The 14968-nt window shown below is 43.0% G+C and overlaps 2 protein-coding genes across 5 annotated transcripts in view; both read right to left on the bottom strand.

The window, feature by feature from the left end:
- Nucleotides 1-2397: 2397 nt before the first annotated feature.
- faap24 (FA core complex associated protein 24) lies at nucleotides 2398-6501 on the bottom strand. Of its 2 annotated transcripts, none has more exons than XM_040133550.1 (5): nucleotides 5413-6501; nucleotides 5201-5307; nucleotides 4065-4207; nucleotides 3819-3974; nucleotides 2398-2868 (listed from the first exon to the last, which is right to left on the bottom strand). In XM_040133550.1, the coding sequence occupies exons 2-5, from the start codon at nucleotides 5301-5303 to the stop codon at nucleotides 2617-2619; spliced, it is 654 nt and encodes a 217-aa protein (XP_039989484.1). In that variant the 5' UTR covers nucleotides 5304-5307; nucleotides 5413-6501; the 3' UTR covers nucleotides 2398-2616. The 2 variants fall into 2 exon arrangements, with proteins under 2 accessions (XP_039989484.1, XP_039989485.1); XM_040133551.1 differs by having other exon boundaries at nucleotides 5201-5304.
- Nucleotides 6502-7157: 656 nt separating this feature from the next.
- tdrd12 (tudor domain containing 12) overlaps nucleotides 7158-14968 on the bottom strand; it is a 29068-nt gene continuing 21257 nt past the window's right edge. For all 3 annotated transcript variants that reach the window (XM_040133946.1, XM_040133949.1, XM_040133947.1), the window contains 4 exons: nucleotides 13263-13416; nucleotides 12731-12791; nucleotides 12522-12558; nucleotides 7158-7547 (listed from right to left, as the gene is read on the bottom strand). In XM_040133946.1, coding sequence (XP_039989880.1) covers nucleotides 7496-7547; nucleotides 12522-12558; nucleotides 12731-12791; nucleotides 13263-13416 — 304 coding nt within the window. In that variant the 3' untranslated portion in view covers nucleotides 7158-7495. The remainder of the gene's footprint in view (nucleotides 7548-12521; nucleotides 12559-12730; nucleotides 12792-13262; nucleotides 13417-14968) is intronic.

The following is a 14968-nucleotide window of genomic DNA, read 5'->3' as shown; positions in this document are numbered from 1 at the left end:
TTCAACAATGAAGATAATCGGTTAAGAAAAAGCCCCTCAAATCTATGGATGGGCTGTTTTTTTTCTAGTCTTTCTGAGCAGCAGCCTGAACAATATTTGGGGTTTGGATTATTCCTTATTCTCTTGTGAGAATAAATGTGACGAGCTCCGTTCGGCTTTTTCTGACCGTTACCTGCAGTTTAGAAAAACCCCTCATGTTGCTCTAAGTTTTTACTCTGCTGCGGGATTTATTCGAACATATTCTGACCTTTTATCAGACTCAGGTTTTCATGCACTCATACACTTACGGGGTTTTAAGTTTTTGTCTCGATGTTTTTAGATTTTTTTTCTGATGTTTTGTCAGTTTTGAACTCGTTTTAACAACATTTAACGCTTGAACTTTTTACAAATTGAGTTTTTTTTGTTTGCCTTAAGTTTTGAGTGTAGAATCAAAGTAAAGCAACTGCAGCCATCAGAAAAATATTGAGTAAAAGTACAAACCCTGCTAAAATCTTAAAAAACATACTTAAATTTACTTGCTCTCTCCCACATGCTGTTCTCTTGCCTTATTGATTACTGTCTTTTTGTTTTATCCCTAACGCTTGTAATGTTAAAGGGAGGATGAAGTCTGATCTCCAGTTGTCGCTGAGGCCACCAGCATTTGAAACTAAATTTAAACACTGTACATCTTCAGCAAAAAGCAAAGAAAAATCAACCTGATCCTAGGTGTCCCGCCCACCACACTTCTTACACAGGAGACGGAAAATACCTCCAACACAGAATAAAATAAATTATCTTGTGCCTGGGTTCAAAAAAAAAAAAAAAAAAAAAAAAAAAAAAAAAATTGGGCGAAATGAAAAAAAGAAAAATAAAAAAAGGATGATTGATGCAACAAATGACTGATATTTATTTAAGTGCAAAAAAAAAAAACAAAAAATGAAATGAAATGTTACCCTGGGCAGCGAGGTAACAACCGGAACAACAAAAATCCAGGCTCCATTTTTAGCCATGTTAGTAGGACGGCTCCACGGAAGGCAGCGCCTCTCCGTCCGTCCGTCCTTCGTGTTCCCCAGTGGATGAGTCCTAAAATAGTTTCCCTCTAGGCTTCCTTGGGGTTCACATTTTGGTTTTTTATCCAAGTATCTTGACAACTTGTGGATGGACTGCGGTGAAGTCTGGTACAGACTATGGCTGCAAGTGATGATTCATTTCATCATCAATTCATCTGCCAATTACTTTGTCTATAAAATGTGAGAAAACACTGAAATATCCCAAGGCCTCTGATGCCCGTGCTCCACGTCTGAATTCAGGTCACTGAGGTCATGTTCATTTGAGTCTATCCATCAGAGCTCAGGTCAAAATTCATTTTAGAAACTCGTGCTTTCCCCTTCAGTTCAACCCTTCACAGCAATTTTCCTGTAAAGGACGGAGATGTTCACGATACTGATGTTTCAATTCAGGGGAAAGACGTGGAGCTAAAGTGATAAACTTCAAGTGAAAATCCACAGTGAACTGAACAAAGATCCAGTCAGCAATGTTCAAACCACAAGTCCCGAGGTCTGGGACTCGAGCAGTTTTATCTATTTTTAATCAAACTAAACTTACATCACAGTACGAGGGCAAAAACGAGAGACTGGAACCGCAAACGGCAACCGCTGCACCGGAAAAAAATAAGTATCAAAGATAAAACTGTCGTCGTCACGAGGAAACGTAGTATCCAACCTTTTTTCTCCATGTTGTCATTACAGATTAGATTAGGTCAGACGGCAAGTTGCCCCAGATGTGCATCCCCGTAGATCAGCCATAACAGCTGTTTTTCCTAGCGGCCACATTCTGTCCTTACTTTGGGTTGGACTCAGAGAGTTTGGAAAGCAGTAGGACACTCGTGCTGGTTGCCGCCATATACGCCGTTCCCCCGGACCTCAACCATGGAGGTGGTGAGTGCACAGCCAGCGCCGCCCACAGAGCCACAGCGGCCACATTTACGAGAAATAAACCTGGTTGTACTTGAAACCAGAAATATCCTTTAATCGATTAGTCGATCATCAGAAAATTCAACTGCAACTATTCTGATAATCAATTAATGCTTTTAGTCATTTTTCAAATATTCTGGCTTCAACTTTTGAAATGTGAGGATTCGATGCTTTGTTTGTCACGAATGACAACAGATGGAACATATTCGGGTTTTGAACTGTTGGTCGAGTAAAACAAGAAATTTGAATAAGGCACCTTGAAGTGTGGGACGACAAACCACTTCCTGCACCATCACTGCTTTAAGTTTAATAAAAGTTTTATATATATGTGTGTGTGTGTGTGTGTGTGTGTGTGTGTGTGTGTGTGTGGACATAATCCCCAAATAAAGATGCTGATACATTCTAGTTTTTAAATCACAAAATAAGTTAACTATTATCTGACTTTGTCCATGGGAGCTGAAGTGTCTTTGCAAAAGCTTCTGTGTGCTGGTCCTCCAACCAATGAAAACAGCGTGACGCCAAACAAGCTCCTCACATCCTTTGCTACGGAAAATGGCGACCAGGGAGAAAGTTTCAGTAGCAAACGGAAAAAGGAAACTAGAACCATTAAATCCAAACCTTCCTGGTAAAGCAAAGACCCAGAGCCGAGGCCTGCCGACCGCCGTCATGTTCCAGCAGCAGTGGGTCTGTGGAAGAAGCTGTGGATCTGCTGAGCCGCTGCCTGACCCACGATGGACTCCAGCTCGGCGGGGGCGGCGTTGCAGAGCTGCTGGATGCTGGAGAAGTGCTGCAGCAGGGCCAGGGCTTTGACCCTGCCCACCCCGGGGACCTGCTGGACCAGAGCCAGAACCGCTGGGTCCAACAGACGAGAGGAACTTGTCCTCCTGAAGGGGTTGTCTCTGCTGTCCCTGTGGACCTGGAGACCACCAGAGGGGTTTGGAAAATCAATGTGAGAACCCGACTCTGCTGCTACGAGGGGTTAGATATACCAGACACCAGATAAACCACCTTCCCACCAAGGATCCGTGTTTGACTCTTTTATGCCAAAACAAACAGAAAGCCGAATGGGTCATTTTCTAGCACCGGCAGGTTGTGACATCTGCTCTCACACACTTGTTCTTTCTCAAATTTAAACACATTTAAACACCGGTTTTTGTCCTTTAAATTGAAGGCGAATGAATGGTAGCCGGGATCAGTAGAACTCAACCGGTCTAGTTATGACCCTTTGTCCCTGGTTGGATTTGTCTACTGGTGGTGACCGGTTTAAGCACATAATGATTTTTTCCTTGTTTTATTTCAATGTGTCTTAGAGACCCGGGGAGAACAATTTTGGGGGGCACAGATCTGTATTTTCTGGCTTTCCCGACCCGTTACTCTTCTTGTGACCCCTCATTTTGATCTTTGAGTATCAAAATCCTACAAACACGGAACCAGCAATGTGTATTTATTTTGTTTCTGAAATAACCTTGTTTTTAAACCTCGAAGGTGGGATAATGTAGCCCGAATAATTATTTCCAGCACACAACTGATTCAGCCCATGGCTCATAATCAAGTTCATATATCTTACTGAATCATATAGAGTCAAATATTAAGCGACATAATTTCTTCTGTAAAAAGATATAATCTTAACTTTGTGTTAAAACACGTTTCATTACTTTCTGAAATCAAGAAACCTGGCAATGAATTTCCCGCCGCCATTGCACGATGGGCCGTTCCCCGTACATTGAAGACGACAGAAAGTTACCCTGTGATGACTGCCTGTAGGATAATGACGTCTGTCCGAAGACGACGACAGGTTCCTACAAAAGTATTTCTGGGGCCAGAGGTGTTGCGGGTCTACTGCGTTGAATCCCCGTCATTACTTACGATTTGAGTGATGAGCTGTGAGGCCTCGGTCAGCCCGCTGACCGGCAGCAGAGTCAGGCCGAGGTCAAACACCACAAACTTCTGCACAGCGGAGAAGTACTGCTCGCTCAGTCTGGTGTTCTCCACCAACACCAGCTTCTGGAAACTGCTGCTGGCCTACGAAACGAGAGGGGGGGGCATGGTTCATATCAGACGGTACGACGCAGAGAAGCATTTAGCAAAAGTCACGTCCTTCGTTAAACTCACATTTCTGTAGCGAACCAGTTTCCTCTTGTGGCCGTTCCCTGCTACGATGTCGCACTCAGACACATACAGGATGCAGCTTTTGTTGGGAAGGTGGAAATCTACCACACCGAGCTCATTCTCAAAGAGGGTTTTCACCCCTCCACCTGCAGCAGAAGTAGGGTTTGTTTATGGCTGACCTCTCTCCCCCTTCAGACAGAAAAACCACTCAAGAGAAAGACGACAACGTGTCACTTTTCAGTCAGCTGCGACGGGGTGCATTTCGCAGACGCAATTATTGAAACAGAACAAATTTTCTCCATTAATCGTTTGATCCACAAAATTTCACAAATTAGTTTTAAAAAAATGCTCAAACTGACATATTTAAATTGATTGTTTGGTTGTGCCACTAGTCAAAAACACAAAGATATTTAGACTGAGAAAACCAGCAAATATTCACATTAGAGAAGAAGTGAACTTAAAAATTGAAAACTCAAAACTCTGGTCGACTGATCAACAAATTGACAAATCCTACTTTTTTTTCATACCGACAAAATTCAATCATTGGTGGCGTTGAAAATAATCAAAAAAAAAGGTGATGTACATTTCTCTAACTCTCGTGTTGAAATTTTGATGAGGAAATAATTTTCACATTAGCCCATGAGGTTGGTGTCAATGAGGTTTTGCTTTCACGCAGAACACCGTTCAAAGTGTAGTAAAAGGTTCCTCTACTCATCAGACGACGCTGACACTGAAACGGATCGTTTCTCCGGAGGCTCGTCCAACGCTTTAGCGCGCACTCTTCGTGTCGGCATTGATACCGGTCACCTAGCAACGGGTTCCTCACTGCTCGACGTTACATAAGCGGCGAGCAGTGGTAGTTGAAATTGTACTTTTATTACATTATTGACACATTTTTAGGTGATGGCATCCGAGCCGAATCAAAGATTGGAACAATTATAAACAGAAAAGGTTGTATCTTTATAATCCACAAGGTGTGTTTGGCCGCTTCTATACGAAAGAACCTTAAATATAGATTTTAGTAAATGGTATTTCGGTTAAGTTTCCTGTCTCCGGGCAAAAAAACCCCAAGTAATGTTACCTAAAGTTACAGGCTCGAAGGCTGACATTGAACCTAGATAAATAAAGTAAGTAATTACCCTTCAAGCTTTGGATGAGGGACGAGTTTCTCCATCTCTCGCTGGCAATGACATGTCCGTAAGGAGGAACCGCATTCAGTAAAACAGGGGCTTTGGTCTCCATGCTGCTGAATACACAAGTGTTTCACCTTTTTTATCTGCTTTTATGTGCTACATATTCACGAAACGCTGTCAGGATAGTGCGTATGGACAGTCAGTTGTGTCCCTGTGGCCGGTAGCTAACTCTGGTTCTGTTTCAGGAGAAGTTTGTTTTGCCTCCCAAACGGTCACGTCTCTTCCTCGACTTGGGTTGAGTCCGGTGAGGGACAGGGGGCTCCACGTCGCCCCCGGGAGGACAGGAGGAAAAATGCACTCGTCTAACACTGAACCAGCCTCAGAACACTTGGATTTAGTCTGTGCACGTTTGCATATTCAACCCAATCCAAGGCGACGTCCTTAAATGTCTCGTTTCGTCCGAACAGTGGTCCGGAACCCGAAGATGTTCAGTTTACTATGACAGGAATCAGAGAAAAGCAGCAGATCCTCACACTGGAGAAGCTGGAACCTGAGGATGTACAGAATTTTTCACAAAATCATGAAACGATTATCACAATAGCTGCCGATCAACTGATCGATTAATTGACTAATCGTTGCAGCTCTGAAATTGAATCTCCACCTCCCAAGAACAGATTCACCAGAACCGAACGTTAGAACCTTCCTGAAGGAGGATTTAGTGCAGGACTGCTGGATCAGACTGTAAATTTCAGTTAGGCCGACCCAATAAACTGGCAGCTGGGTTGATCCGCGGATATTAACACGCCACATAAACACAAACATTTGTACAAAGAGCAACAGTCGTCAGCGCTTCCCGGTCAGAGAGCAGAGGGGTGAGGAAACTGTACATTTCTGGCATTTCTGTGCTGACATTTCTTGCTATTTGTCGGCTGAGACACGCTGATACCGGTAGGTCTGAGCTGAGCTGAGCTGAGCTGAGGTGTGTGTAGCTGCACACAGCATTAAGCCAGCGGCCCTCGAAGGTTCGCCAGCAGAGCGCAGACCGTCCACAGCTGGTTGACCGTCCACAGCCCTCTCCACGTGGATCTTCAAGTGGCCAGTGTCGTGTGTGCCAGAGGTCTCTGATCTCCACGCTCTTGTCTGCCACCACCTCGTCACCCGGCTGCGGGAGGTTTAAAATCCCAGACTCCCTGATGTGGTCCTTATCCGGGACGGATGCTGTGTAGACGCCGCTGACGAGGCTGATGGGAGCAGACGAAGCGTTGCCAACCAGCGACTCGGGCGTCGTGGAGCCCTGATGCTGGGAAGAGCTCGCTGTGCTTGTTGCCAGCTGAACGTGGATCTCAGTCAAGTCTAGCGTCACCCGTTTTTAGGGGAAGGTCCTTCTGAAGAAGGGCGGCCTCACAAAGCAAAGGAAGAGGAACAGGAAAAGCTGGCGGGTTGCAAGGAAGACCAGCCTCCACCGTGTCGGCTTCTGTCTCATTCAGCTTTTGCATTTGACTCCACTTCCCACCGGTGCCTTGTGTAGGCTGCAGAGCTAAGTAGAATGCTCCGTGTGTTATAGTCTTCACATCCAGTGCAAAACCCGATCACCTCCGGCTCCTACTGGAGCCGCTGGAGGAAGACCAGCTCGCACTCCAGTACCGGGCTGTTTTCTGCCGGTGGATCGAGCTCCTCCTTCACAGTCAGGGGCTTCTTTGAATAGTGGTTCTGCTGGAGAAGCAGCTCTGCGACCTGGTGAGAACACAGAAGAAAACAGCAAAGAGAGGGAAGTACCCAGGCCACGATTAAACTGTATACACACACTCTCTCTCTCTCACTCACTCACTCACTCACACACACACACACACACACACACACACACACACACACACACACACACACACACACACAGACCAATTCAACTCATCCGTTTTTTTTTTAATATAGAGCCAAATCATAACAGAGGTTCTCTCAGGCCACTTTTCATGTAGAGCAGTTTAGACCGGACTCTTTATAGCTCTATTTACGGAGACCCAACATTCCCCCATGAGCAACCACTTATTACGGGAAAAAGACCACATAAAGTGTCCCAGTAAGGTGATGGGCCTCCGGGTGCTGCCAGAACAGCTTCAGTGCTCCTCATCGCTGATCCTGCTGGAGGGATTGAACCCCATCCTTCCTAAAGATACTCCCCCATGTGGTGTTTTCATGGTGGCGGTGCAGAGCGCTGTCGAACACGTGGGTCCAAAACCTCCCTTAGGTGTTCAGCTGGGTTGAGATCTGGCGACTGAAGGCCACAGCTCATGATTCACATCGTACTCATCTATCCACTCGGTGACCCCCCCCCCCTGTGGATGGGGGCACTGTCATCCTGGAAGAGAGACCCCTCCCATCAGGATAGAAGTGTTTCATCATAGCAGAAAGGTGATCACTCAGAACAAATTTGACCCTTCCCTCTAAGTAGACAAGTGGACCCAGGCCATGCCAGCAAAATCCCCCCCCCCATTTAACCCACTAAGCATTTCTTGAAACTCTTACACAAGCAGAGACATGCTGGAGTAATTTCTGGAAAACTCTTATGTCACAGGAATCAGTGTTATAACTGGGAAAAATCCAAATGATGTAATTTTCAACGAATTTTATGGTACATTTTTGCAACCTACTGTACTTTGGCTGTAAATACAAAATTAGAACAAACTAAAACATTCTCGAGAATCACAGAGCAGAGTCTAGTTTCTCTAACAGAAAACAGGCCATTTTACTGTGGGAACAAGTTCCTGCCACTTCAATGAGCTATCACAGTATGTTTCTGAGAGGGAGTAAAAAAAACCTCTCAGATGTAGAGACACCAGGCTGGCGGTGCTGGGTTGAGCAGAGTCCTTTCAGATAAACAAACAGTCTTTAGATTTCTACTGAACAGAAATACTGTCGTAACAACACAAACAAACTCAACAGTGCTCCAAACACAAATACATCATCAAATCAGAGCAACAGCCTCTCGCACTAAACAATTAACAAAACAACAAAACACAGTCGCATGACTGAAAGACGTAGATGAAACTTCATGTTTCAATATTCCCACGTTTCATCTGTCCAGGGGTCAAAGTAGGCCGGCACCTTGCATTCATAAGAAAATAATTATGTATGAATGAAACTGCCCATCAGATTTAGGTTTTCACCGGCGGTGTCAGTCTCTTTACCAGCCCCCTCTGTGTGCCTGCAATCCGGGGTGCGCGCTCTGGGACTGGGCTCACTGACCGATCCCAATGGATAAATCCAGGACTAAAACTCTCCTCCCCGCTGCACCGGATTTTAGGGTCCCCCCACCTGCCAAATCCCACTTTAACCCCTGGATTTACTTCTTTTACCGAAGGATACAAAGGTTAAATTCCTTATGAATTTTCTAGACATTCCCTCATTTTCTTCCAATTCAGTTGCCAAAGATCCTTCATCACGTCGAAGAGTTCATCCCAAAATTAAACTTGACATCACTGTCTCGCCGTCATGTGACACAACACGTCAGTAATGTTGGTACGTCCTCAGGCTCAGAGGTTGTTTTTGAGTCTGAGTATATTTTATGACAGCAGAGCTTTCAGAGGTGGGAGTTCTCTGCATTTTTGTGGAGCCAGGCTGATTAGATAAATAGGTAAGTAAAGCTTTATGGCATCAGGACAAATGTTATAGCCATTTTTAATCAATTAATAACCAACCAGCCATTAAAATGAACCACTTTTTGAACTTTTTAAACTTGAACATTTTTTTTATATATATTAAATATAAACCAAAGTACGCCAAATATAAATGTACAGTTAGGTACACAAGTATTTGGGCAGTGTGACAATTTTCATAATTTGTCTCTGTACGCCACTACAATGGATTTGAATCAAAGTGATCAAGATGTGATTGAAGTGTAGACTTTCAGCTTTAATTCAAAATGTTAAATTATTTTTATAATCTCTAACTTTCAGAGGCTCAAAAGTAATTGGAGAAACCAACATAAGTATTAATATAAGGATTAGTCTAAATATTTGGACTAAAACCCTTTGCAGTCAATGACGGCCTGAAGTCTGGAACCCGTGGACGTCATCAAATGCGGAGTTTCCTCCCTTGAGATGCTTTGCCAGGCCTTTACTGCAGCCGCCTTCAGTTGCTGCTTGTTTATGGGTCTTTCTGCCCTCAGTTTTGTCTTCAGGGAATGAAAAGCAGGCTCAGCTGGGTTGACGTCAGGTGACTGACTTGGCCATCGAGGAATATTCCATTTCTTTGCCTTGAGGAGCTCTTGGGTGCTTTTGTAGTATGTTTAGGGTCGTTATTCATCTGTGCTGAGAAGCACCGTCCAGTCAGTGTTGCAGCATTTGGCTGAACCTGATCAGATAGTATAGAACTATGCATCTCAGAATTCATCCTGCTACTTCTATCAGCAGTCACATCATCAATAAACACCAGTGACCCAGTTCCATTGGCAGCCATACATGCCCAGACCATAACACTGCCTCCACCACGTTTGACAGATGAGAGTTCCCCATGAACAGCTACCAAATGCAAACTCAACACTTGGAATCAACTCCAGACCTTTTATCTGCTTAATTTGTCATGAAATAATGAGGGAACAAGCCTCACATCTTGATTGTGGTAACGTACAGTGGCAAAATTACAAAAATTGTGTCACTGTCCAAATACCTAGAGGTAACTATATATACATATATGTATTAGTTTTATGTTAGTCTGAGGTACAGTGGGTACAAAGATGTCCTGAAATGGCACAGCAGAACTCAGCATAAGTTTTGCTAAAATAACACTAATGTTTGGAACAAAGAAAACCCACAAACATGAACGATGGCGAGTCCAACTGGACTGAGCAGGACATGAGGCGACTGCAGGCTGAAGTATTAACTGTACCAGGACTCTTTAAGGCTGTCTCATCCACTGCAAGCACAAAGTACAGCAGAACCCACACCTCGTTGCGTCTTTTCCAAATACATTTTCAAGTCTTTTCTGTTAGGTTTATTTTTGGAGCACCAAGCCAGAATTTTATCATTACTACCCGCTGAGGAGAGTGGGGATAAACCCCATGAACACTCGAAAATAAACCTGGACTTACAGTTCTACATTGGAGTCACACTGAACTGACTTGCAGCTTTAATTTGAGGGTGTTTACATCCACATCTGATTAACTAGGGACTGTAATTCTCTAATGTTATGGACACAGGGTAGTTGAACAAGTTAACAAAATCATTTTATTTCATCTTTGGTTGCAAATCTTTTGAGTGTGACGTCTGATGCTCTGTCAGGCCTGAAGTAAAGTCACATCCTGCTTGTTTTGGAGGCTTTTGCCTTTAGTCTGGTCTTCAGAAGTGAAACACATGATCAGTGGGTTTGAGGTCAAGTGAATGACCGGGCCAATAAAAAACAAATAAACAAAAAAATTAAAATTAAAATCCACTGCTGCATTCCTTGGTAGACTTCTCCGAATGTTTAGGGTCGTTGTCCTTTAATTGGTGGATTGTTTATTAAAAAGGGGCTGAGTGAAACACTTTTTACTCAATATAGATGTGAACAGCCTCAACTTTGGAAGATTTAAAAGGCCTAAATACAAACAAATTGAAGAAATCTAGGGAAATACAATAAACACAGTTATAAAGTCCAGACTGCAAGTATTTTTTGTTCTTCAGTCTCTGTGCTTCAGCACATTCAATTTGCAATAAAATAATGGAAACTACAGTAAAGAGCCAAGTCCCAGCTTTAATTTTGAGTAGGTTTACGTCAATATAGAAAGAACTGTGCCGAGATGTAGCCCTTTTAACACAGAGTGCCCAAATTTCAAGGGTTCAAAAGTAGAAGCTCAGGTGGCTCAGAGTTGACTGAGAGCTGCCGTTTAGATTGAGGTGGAGTTGTGTGTGAGTATGAGGAGTGAAGAGGTGACCATGCAAGTGAAGAAGATAATGAGGCCCAAACGGAGAAAAAAATCTATCAGACATATTTAAAAGGCAGTTGGTTTGCCAAAATCAACAGTTGGGTACTTTTTAGAAAAGCAGGGGAGCACAGGAAAACTCGAAAATGCGAAACGAGCCGTTAGACCGAAGAGCACCAGTCTCGTGGATGAGCAGAAAATCACCGCACGGTGAAGAAAAACCCCTTTATGACTGCACAGCAAGTCCAGAACGGGACGTAGGCGGACATGTTTCCTCGTCAACCATCGAGAGAAGACTTCAGGACCAGAACCTCAGAGGATTCATCACGAGATGCAAACCCCTGGTAAACCTCAAAAACAGGGAGGCCGGGCTGCAGTTCACAAAAACACAAAAAAAGAAACCAGTAGAGTTCTGGAACAAAGTTCAACCGAAATCAACCTCTGTCAAAAAGGAACAGCTCATGACATGAAGCCCCCACCTCATCTGTCATGGCGGTGGTTCTGCTATGACTCGGGCTCAAAGCAACTGACGCATTGTCATTTATTGATGATTTCACTGCTGAAAGGTCTGCGCTCTACTGAGTGCCATTCTAGTTGTTCCTAAGTCTGACCTTCATTGATGGGCTGGACAAAAACAATAGAACCACCTGTCCATATAACGCAACACATTTTACAGCACTACAAACTGCAGCCTCCAAAATTACCATTAAGTTGAATCAATACCTAACACTGCACATTATAACCTTCCTGAAGGAAGGATTTATTGCAGGACGTTTGTATTAGACTGCCTTCGTTTTAGCTAGGTGTTCCTAATAATCTGACAACTCAGTCTATAAAGAAACTTCTACTTTCTTAGATCACATTACAGTGCCAGAGATGTCTTGAGTCAACTCTACGGTCGTTTTGGAAGCTGTAGGTTGTGGTCTTGTGTTCTGATATACAGAGGACTGGAAAAGAGAAAAAAGTCAAGGGACTGGCTGAGAACAGAAAGAAATAAATCAGGTCTGGGAAGATGGGAAAGTTCAACTCCTTCGTCTTTTTCTGCCTACACTGACATGAAGTTGAGCAGATTGTGACTAAAGTTATGGATGAACTCTTCCATAACATGAAACCGTGACGGTCACATTGCATCTCACTTTATACTTTAGACAAACATATGAATCTGACTTTTAGCAGTCAGACACCTTTAACCTAAATATTCAAATCTCACAGAAGTTTCCATTTCCAGATCCCTAACCGTACCAGCTTCTGTATTAAGGACGGTCAATGGACAGCACCAACACAACAGATGACGCAAATGTTCTGGTGACCCTACAATAATCATAGATAACAGGAGTGCTGAGGAAAGACACGAAAGACGATGCTTTTTGTGTCTTAGGGTTCATCAGAGTTCATCTTCAGTCACTGTCACTGCTGCTCTCTGAGTTCACATACCGGTTATCCTCTCCTGTGTCCTCCACAAACCAAAGACCTGGACACCAAAACAGAAAAAGTACAGACATCATTTCAGTGCAGCTGGTCAGCAGGTGCAAAAGACAATTTCCTCACATTTTTCCATTTTTCTCTTGTATAACAAATTACAGGAAAAAAAAAAGTTTTTTTTTTCCCCCAGGGTTTTTTTTCCCAGAGACTACGGTTCCTACCATTTGGTGCTCTGTCTTCTTCCTCTTCGATGTGCTCCATATCATAACTCACAAAAATATTCTGAAGAAAGAAATGGCCTTGTCAAGTTCACAATGGCATTTTCCCCCTGATTTTGTACAGTTCAAAATAAATTCAAGGATAAATTCGAAAGAGCATCTAAAATATAGAGTGACGGCAAAAATTGTCAAAAAGACCATTTAACGAACCTCTCGTCATTTACTATAAAAAAAATCTTTTCATACAGTTGTCATGAGGAGTGTTCACCATATTAAATTTAAGACTTTTTAAAGACCTTTTTAATACCACATAGAATGACATTTTATACCTTTTTCACACTCATACTGGTGGGGAATAAGGCATATGATTAAGTACATCAATTAAGTGGCATTTATAGTATATAGTATAGTTTGTATAGTCTACTACATCTCATTATTGTCAGTACTTTGACGCTTTTCAAGACTTTCAGAGTCCTGCAAATACCCTGAATTAAATATATTTCTGCGTTGGTCTAAAGAAAATTAATTCCATTACCTTATTCCTGAGCAGTTTTTCCCAGTATCCGTGCTGTTGTTTGACCAGTTTGAGGACTGGCTCATTGGACTTCATTTCCCAGCAGCAGCGGTCCGCAGCAATGTCGGCCTGAAGCTCGAGGTCGGCTCTGTAGGACCGACCGTTCACTCTGCCACTGAACACAAACAGAGGGAGTGTGTTAATCTGATTACACGCCCGTTTTCTGGTTCCTTTCTTGGTTATACTGCACACAGAGCTGTTTAATTTACTGTTATGAAATTCAAAGCAGTTCTCTCCCATGATTCAACAGGCTGTAAAGAACCACACTCGGCCACTCCACAGTCTGTCCTCACCTCTCCTCAGGATGACCTCCCTCAAGTCCTCAGGCAGTCAGGAAGCCGAGGCCATCGGAGGCTAACAAGACTGAGGCCACTGTACGTACTAATGTGCCATACAATTTTCATTTGTGTTTGGTTACTCAGTCTGTAACCAGATGTTTCTTAAAACCACCTCACTGCAGATGTGCTGAAGCACAAATGCAGTAAAGCTGTGAAACATATGACTAACAACTTTGAATATAAAGTTGTTTTATAGTCAAAAAACAACTTTATATTGGTTTTTGTTTTATAAAAACAACAATTTATTGCTTTATAAGTTGACTGAATAATCAATGTCAGAATACAGTAAAAAATAACCATTAGAAATGGCAAAGGCATATGGGGACAGAGTCTTGTCACCGTGAGGTTGCCAGGTGACTGCCCCCCACCAGGAAACAGTAAAAACCAAACAACATGCTGTTTTTACACACCGACAGATTCATTGGTGAGCTTTAGAGGTGCTCGTATGTAGCTTCTGTTAATCTTTGGAAAAAGCATACTTCCAAAAATGTCAATTTATTAATATATAAATACAATATAAACAACATTTTTAAAACCAAATTTCAGAGAAAGCCAGACCTGAAGTAATGACCCTCCATTAGGTTATAGGTTCATCATATTTAAAATTAGATTTAACAGCGCACACCTTTGTAGTTTTTTTTTTTTTGCTTTATGGAATATTTTGTAGCTTAAGTAGGTAATGATTATTATTTCTGTTTTTGGTAAAAAATGTGTCTACTCTTTCCTCCCTTCCCTTCCAGTCCTTGTCACCGCTTACTCCACAACCTCACCCCAGACCTGTGCAGTTGCACCGACCAACCAGCTGGACTCGCGACTGCAGCGATAAGGATGAGCTCCCTCACTGGCTTCCCACTTATGAACATGGAAAACTGCGATTGTTCAAACTCACAGCTAAGCCGGTGGTACTACTACAGGGTACCGAGCAGAGTTTTGCCTCTGTGCCACCTGTGTACCTCTACGCTTAACTCCTTGACCTCTGTAGTTTAAAGGCAAAAAGTGAGTTGCATCAGAGATGGTGCGCTACTGGCACCGAATACTATGGTTTGTGCTCGTTAGCTGAATTTAGCAACAAGTACAAGTGTCAGCTCGCGGCTTCAGTTCTCTGATGGTTCTTATCGGCGAGCAGCCGCGACACAGTGAGGTTGACAGGTTGCAAATAACAAGAATAATGTAGGTAAAACACTGATGTTGGCAGATGGCATGATGACATCCAACTGTTGTATAATATTCATGTGACGCTAAATACTGATTTTAAAACACTTTATTACAAGCTAAAGTTATTCAGAATTTGCCAAAGACAGTTGAAAAACGTAATCACAGAAACTTCTG

Source organism: Xiphias gladius, chromosome 8, assembly GCF_016859285.1.
Source record: "Xiphias gladius isolate SHS-SW01 ecotype Sanya breed wild chromosome 8, ASM1685928v1, whole genome shotgun sequence".
Lineage (NCBI taxonomy): Eukaryota > Metazoa > Chordata > Actinopteri > Istiophoriformes > Xiphiidae > Xiphias > Xiphias gladius.
Note: the sequence above shows the minus strand (reverse complement) of the source record. Positions and strands in the feature narration are given on the sequence as shown.